This window comes from Octopus bimaculoides, chromosome 14, assembly GCF_001194135.2.
Source record: "Octopus bimaculoides isolate UCB-OBI-ISO-001 chromosome 14, ASM119413v2, whole genome shotgun sequence".
Classification (NCBI taxonomy): Eukaryota; Metazoa; Mollusca; class Cephalopoda; order Octopoda; family Octopodidae; genus Octopus; species Octopus bimaculoides.
Genome location: NC_068994.1, coordinates 13596083 through 13603161, shown reverse-complemented (window position 1 = coordinate 13603161; position 7079 = coordinate 13596083). Strand labels below are relative to the sequence as shown.

At 40.9% G+C, this 7079-nt stretch overlaps 1 protein-coding gene across 1 annotated transcript in view; it reads right to left on the bottom strand.

The window, feature by feature from the left end:
• Positions 1–7079, bottom strand: part of LOC106871913 (uncharacterized) — a 172854-nt gene that overhangs the window by 144445 nt on the left and 21330 nt on the right. The window contains exon 2 of the mRNA XM_052972683.1: positions 465–536. Coding sequence (XP_052828643.1) covers positions 465–536 — 72 coding nt within the window. The remainder of the gene's footprint in view (positions 1–464; positions 537–7079) is intronic.

Genomic DNA, 7079 nt, shown 5'->3' with positions numbered 1-7079 from the left:
TCTTCGGGGTCTGTTTACTCATATATATATATATATATATATATATGAGTAAACCATATTCTAACGTGTATAAAGAACTCCCTAATTTTTAGGGCTTAAAATTTGGAAAAGAAGTTTTGTAAGGTATTATAATACTTTCCATGTATAAAAAAAAACTCACATGCATTTTTAACATAATTTTTGACAAAAAAGGGTTCCTTATACACGTTAAAATACGGCATGGAGACTACGGCAGCAGTACTGGGTATTAATAGTTATCGCCAAGCTAACATGGCAGTCCAGAAAAATAGGACGAATGCTACCGTTGATTAGCTCCAAGTGGACATCGCCTCTAGCTAGCTTTGTGACACACAAGCCTGTGTCCATTACAACCTCGAACAGGAACAAGAGGAGAGTAAAAACAAAATCGGAAGCGCTGCCAAAGACAAGAAAAAGAAAGGCAATAATGATATTGTTGTACTTACAACACTTGTAGGTTACTCAATCCTTCGAAGTCAGTCCGACGTATAATGGTAATGTTGTTGCCCTTAAGATCCCTGATGGAAGAGAAACAAAAGAAAGGGGTGAGATGTGAGCTTTGGTTGACTGAATAGAAAATATAATAGTAACAATAAAAGCAAGAACAACAATAATAATGGTTTCACATCTTGGCACAAGGCCAGCAATCCCTGTGTAGGGGATACATCGATTACATCGAACTCTCCCCCCCCCCCACCGCCCCAGTGTTCAACTAGCATTTATTATACTGACCCCGAGTGGATGAAAAGCAATATCGACTTTGGCGGAATTTGAACTCAGAACGTAAAGACGGACGAAATTCCGCTAAGCATTTTGCCCGGTGAACTAACGATGATGATGATGATGATGATGATGACGACGATGACGTTGATGACGATGATGATGACGATGATGATGATGATGATGACGATGATGATGACGATGATGATGATGATGATTTCTTTTGTTTATTATAGGGGTATATATGAAACGGATATCACAAGGACAGACTACAGTTTGTGTGTGGGGGTGGGGAGAGTGGGGAGGTTTAAATAAAAGATGAAGAGAAAGAAATGTAAAAGACGGTGAGATGAGATAAATGTATGCACGATATACAAAGTATGTGATAAACATGAATGATGCAGTCTTCTCGATACAGGAGAAACCCCATCAAGCACTAATGAAGGAACCTCACAGATCCCGGATTACTTTGACCACCAAAGGCCCTCGTCCTCGCCCTCGCCCAAGTGCTGTTTTCAAGTAGACAAGCGCACGCTTAGAGCAGGTCTAGTCCGACACAAAATGATATGCTGTAACTCTTAAAGATTCCTGACAGAAGAGAAATGAGAAATGTGAGCTTAAGTTGACTGCCTCGATGGTAAAATAATAATGGTTTCAAATTTTGTCTTAGTGCGCTAACGATTCTACCAGATCGACTTCTCAAGATAAATGGTTTCTGATTTAGGTACAAGGTCAGTAGTTTTGAGGGGAGGGGTCCTGGATGATACCATCGATCCTAGTAGATGACTGGTATTTTATTTTGCCGACTCCCATGTAGCATGAAAGGCAAATTTAACGTCAGCGGGATTTGAATTCGGAATATAAGGAGGGTTAATTAAGTATTCAGAAATCATTTTTACGGCCCAGGTGGTGCTGGTGGCGGTGTAAATGGTGATGGTCATGGTGATGTTGTTGTTGTTGGTGGAGGTGTGTAGTGGCACTGGTAGTCTCCGTGATGGTGGCGGTGATGGAGGCAATGTTATTTTACTGGAGCTAGTTGCAGCATTAGCAGCAGCAACAGCAGCAGCAGTGGTGGTAGTAGTAGTAGTAGTAGGAGTAGTAGTAGTGATGGTAGGGGTCGGTGTTATGGAGGATTGCTGTTGGGAAAAAATTGTTTTTGTTAATGTACAGGGTTGGTAGGAGGGCCACATATTTTGCTGCAGAATACATTAGCACACACACACACACACACACACACGCACACACACGCATACACACACAGACACACACATGCACACACACGCACATTCACACACACGCACAACACACCCGCGCACACATGCACACACACATGCACACACACAAGCACACTCAAACGCACACACACACATGCATGCAAACATGCATATACACATTTATGCTCACACATGCGTACAGACACATATATACACATACATGCATACATACATATACGTAAATCACACTAACATATCTACCTACCGTCCTACATACGTACATTCATTCATTCATACATACATACATACATACATACATACATACATACACATACATTCATTCATTCATACATAGATACATTCATTCATTCATACATACATACATACATACATACCCTTATATACATTTACACGTGCACGGTGCTTGAACATGCATCAGACAGACAGAAACACAGACGCGTAAACAACCATACAAAGACTCCGACACATACACACGCGTGTGTATGCGTGTGTGTTGTCATGCGAGCACACACATATACATGCATATACATACGCACAGGCTTTCTGTAAAGCAAAACGGAAGCTGTGAAAAACAAACTTTGAGTGACATACATAGATATTCCGTTCTACTCTAGGCACAGGGTCTGAAATTTTAGGAGAGGAGGCCAGTCGATTAGATCGACCCCAGTATGCAACTGGTACTTAATTTATCGATTCCGAAAAGATAAAAGGCAAAGTCGACCTTGGTGGAATTTGAACTCAGAATGTAAAGACCCGAAATACCGCTAAGCATTTCGCCTGGCGTGATAACGACTCTGCCAGCTCGCCGCGTTACGTACATAGATATCGTATGACACAAAGTATGCTATGGAGCACAAACATTGGGGCATAGTCATACTGTATGGCAAGAAGTGTGTCACAGAGAGCGACGGTTGAGGTACACAGATTGATTTAACGACAAGGAAAATGCTATGGAGGACAAAGACACACACACACACACACACACACACACACACACACACACACACACATATATACACACACATAGACTCACTGCACAGCAGACGAAAGCCATGGAGGACAAACTTTGAGTGACATACATACACAGTGTATGGCACGAAATATGTCATGAAGAGCCAAGATTCGAGCTACACAGATTTATTTGACAAGAGAAATGCTATGGAGGATAAAGGCACGCAGATTGAGGCACAAAGTCACACAAACACCCACACACACATACACACATACACACATACACCTGCACACATATACACACACATACACACAAACACACGCATGCGTGCGCGCGCGCGCACACACAGACACGCATACTGTACGGCAAAACGATCAACTGCACAGATGGCTTTCATTTTACAACCGTGTTTCTCACGAAGCAGACCCTGGCCGCGGCGTGGTGTAACGTTGTATGGCGTAGTGTTGTAATGTAGTGGTGTGTTGTGTTGTGGTGTTGTACTGTGTGGGTAGGGTTGGGGGTTGGTGTTGGTGTTGGAGTTGGGTGGGGGTGTAAGCAAGAGAGACGCAAAAAAGTAGGCCGAGCGAGGACGATTTGAAGGTGGTTGCAGCTGTGGTGCAAGTGGTGAGTGATGGTAGTGATGATGATGATGATGATGATGATGATGATGATAATTCTGATGAGCATTTATTTCTCTCTCTCTCCCCCTCTCTCTCTCTCTTTACCTATCTATCCATCTATACACACGCACAGACACAAATTATATATATATATATATATATATGGGAGAATTTACGAAAAAAAACAACAGACAAGGACAGGTGGTGTAAACAACAAAAGGATGTATTAGTTTAACGCTCGGGAATAGAGAAAGTCTTTAACGTTTCGAGCTACAGAAAGAATAAGGAGAAAAACAAGGAGAAAAAAAAAATTTTATGTAGTCGTCAGTGGTCTATCATGCCGACGATTCCGCCAGCTCACAACTTAATGCAGAAGTGCAAAAAATCGTGCTAACTGGAACGACTCATGTACTGAGAAGAGCATTATCGCCGTGAAAACAACATCCATTCATGAACTTTTTTTTTTCTTAAATACATGTTTTACCTGTGAATTTGCGTGTGTGAACTGGGAATGCATACAACGAGTTTCTCTGGCCTAGGTGTACGGAAAACACTCGGCGAGAAATGGAAGAAAATTTGAAGAAAGAAGAAAATTATAATAATAATAATAATAATGATTATTATTATTACTATGCAGTAGATCGATGTTGTTGTTATTATGGATATTATTGTTGTTGTTGTTGTTAAAGTTGTCATGATGATGATTGGAGTAGGAGGCGGAAAAGAGAAGGGAGAGGTAAAGGATGAGGTTAATTACAAAAACTTCGTCAGGGTCCTAGACCAATAATAATCAAGAATAATAATGTAAGAATAAGTAAAGTATAATAGCAGCAGCAACAACAGCGACAACAGAGACAATAGCAACAACAACAACAACAACTACAACAGCATTAATGAAAACAACTGCAACAATACTGAAAATGTAACACCAACGTCTGCAATAAGAGCGACATCATCATCATCATCAGCAGCAGCAGCAGCAGCGAAAGCAATAACAACAACAATTCCGATAGAAATAAAAATCAACGTCGTCTGCAATACGAACAACACCATCATCAACAATAACAGGAACAAAAATGGCAACAAAAACGACAATGATTGAGATATCAGCTTCAACAATGGCGGTTGTCGTTTTAAATAAGAACGACAATAATAAAAACAAACGAGAGCAGCAAAGAATACTACTATACTATGGCACTCCGTCGCTTACGACGTCGAGGGTTCCAGTTGATCCGATCAACGGAACAGCCTGCTCGTGAAATAAACGTACAAATGGCTGAGCACTCCACAGACACGTGTACCCTTAACGTAGTTCTCGGGGATATTCAGCGTGACGCAGTGTGACAAGGCTGACCCTTTGAATTACAGGCACAACAGAAACAGGAAGTAAGAGTGAGAGAAAGTTGTGGTGGAAGAGTACAGCAGGGTTCGCCACCATCCCCTGCCGGAGCCTCGTGGAGCTTTTTTAGGTGTTTTCGCTCAATAAACACTCACAACGCCCGGTCTGGGAATCGAAACCGCGAGTCCGCTGGACCATTGCGCCTCTGCAGCAAAGAATAACGACAGAACAACACTCAAAGGCAGAAACAAAACAACAACTGCTGCAGCTACGAAAGAAAAAAAAATGGCGGCAACGATAATAACAATAAGATTTAATATCATCACCGACAACAGAATATAAAACGGAACAGATATATAATAATCAAAAATGACTTCAAGAATGACAACAACAACAGCAGCAGCAGTAGCAGCAGCAGCAGCAACAGCAAGGGAAATGAAGAAAGTAGAGCAACGGTAACAACAACAACAACAGTAGCAATAACAGCAGCAGTAGTGGGCGTAGTAGCAGCAACAATAGGAAAATGTTGGTTTCCGACTTAAGCACGAGGCCAGCATTTTTGAGGGGAGGATTGTTAGTCGATGGAATGAATTACAGTACTTGAGTGGTACTTTATGCAATCTACCTCCCGGAGGGATGATAGGAAAAGATAAATATATATATATGGTGGTTGTCTACTTCTTATGCAGAGTTTGACCACCTCCTGTACCTACACCTTCGAACAATCATGGCATCTGATGTGGCTTTTTAAACCAGATAATGTTCTGAAAAGACACCCACATATATTGCATATTCGATTTGGACCACCAACAGCTGCAGATAAGTTCTGATCTTTATGAATCTAAAAGTGTCTTTTGAGGCTTCCATTTGATTTGTAAACCTTCTGGCATACATTACATTCAAAGGTGTGCACAGATATATAGGCAGAATAATTGGTGGAAACAAGAGGTCAGCTCATAACCTGAAAGAACAGAAGGTCTTCTACACATTCTTCTATCTGCATTTATACAGAATTTCTAGTTGCATTTTTTTTTGTTTTTTGTTTTGTTCAATATTTTGAAAGGACGCATCGAAATAATCCTTTTTTTCAGCCAGACACAGATTACATCTTTCTGATACATCAAACTACGCTGAAGCCTGAACCAACGTGTGAAGGAAATGTAGGGAAAATGCAAATATATTAACAAATGTTTATTAAAATACCCCCACCCTACAGCATGAATAGAGAGGAATCAGCTGACCATTTTCATAGAGACAGCCTCATTTTTAACAAAGAGGCTTTGATTTCAAGCTACTACGCAGTCCATCACGTTATCCTGGAAAATACCATCTCACTAGGACGCCTAATACTAAGTACCGTGCAGCTGGAAATCGGCCCCCGATCAGTATATGAATTGTTGCCAGAGACTTCTAAGTAGGAAGTTTATTCAGTTAGATTAATCCACCGCTGGCGAAACAACGATGTTATTGCTAACAAAATTGCAATGAATATTAGACTTAAAGACATGTGTTGAATATTTTATTCGGTCAACGTTAACTGTTTTAATGTATTTAAAATCTCTTATCTGCGAACCTGTACGCTTCATATGTATGCTGGTTTGTGTATGTATGAGCGTATATACGCATGTGAGCATGTATGTGTGCGTGCGTGCGTGCGTGTGTGTATGTGTTTATACGTGTGTCTGCATCATTAAGAAGTCTTGCAGATCGTGGGCTGGAGTGCGTAGCAACTTGTGCTCACAGTCACTTCACATGTAGATGTATATATATATATTTATATAAACATACACACACGCGCACGCATACACACACACACACACACACACACATATATATATACATCACGCACATGTACATATATATATACATTACACACACGTGCATGTTTGTGTTGTGCGTGTGTGTGTGTATACATGTACGTATGCTTACAACAGAAACCTAGTTTTATAAATTTCTCCACTAAAGAATGCATAAATATTGCATGGATAACACACACACACGTACACACACACACACACATACACACACAAACACACATACACACACACACACACACACACATACGCAGGCACGCACGCGCGCACAGGCACACACTGATAGATGATGGCCAAAATATCGTGCTGAAATATTTCAAAACTCAAGAAAAGACACGCAACGCTTCCACTTCCAAAACACAGTACGCACACAGACACACA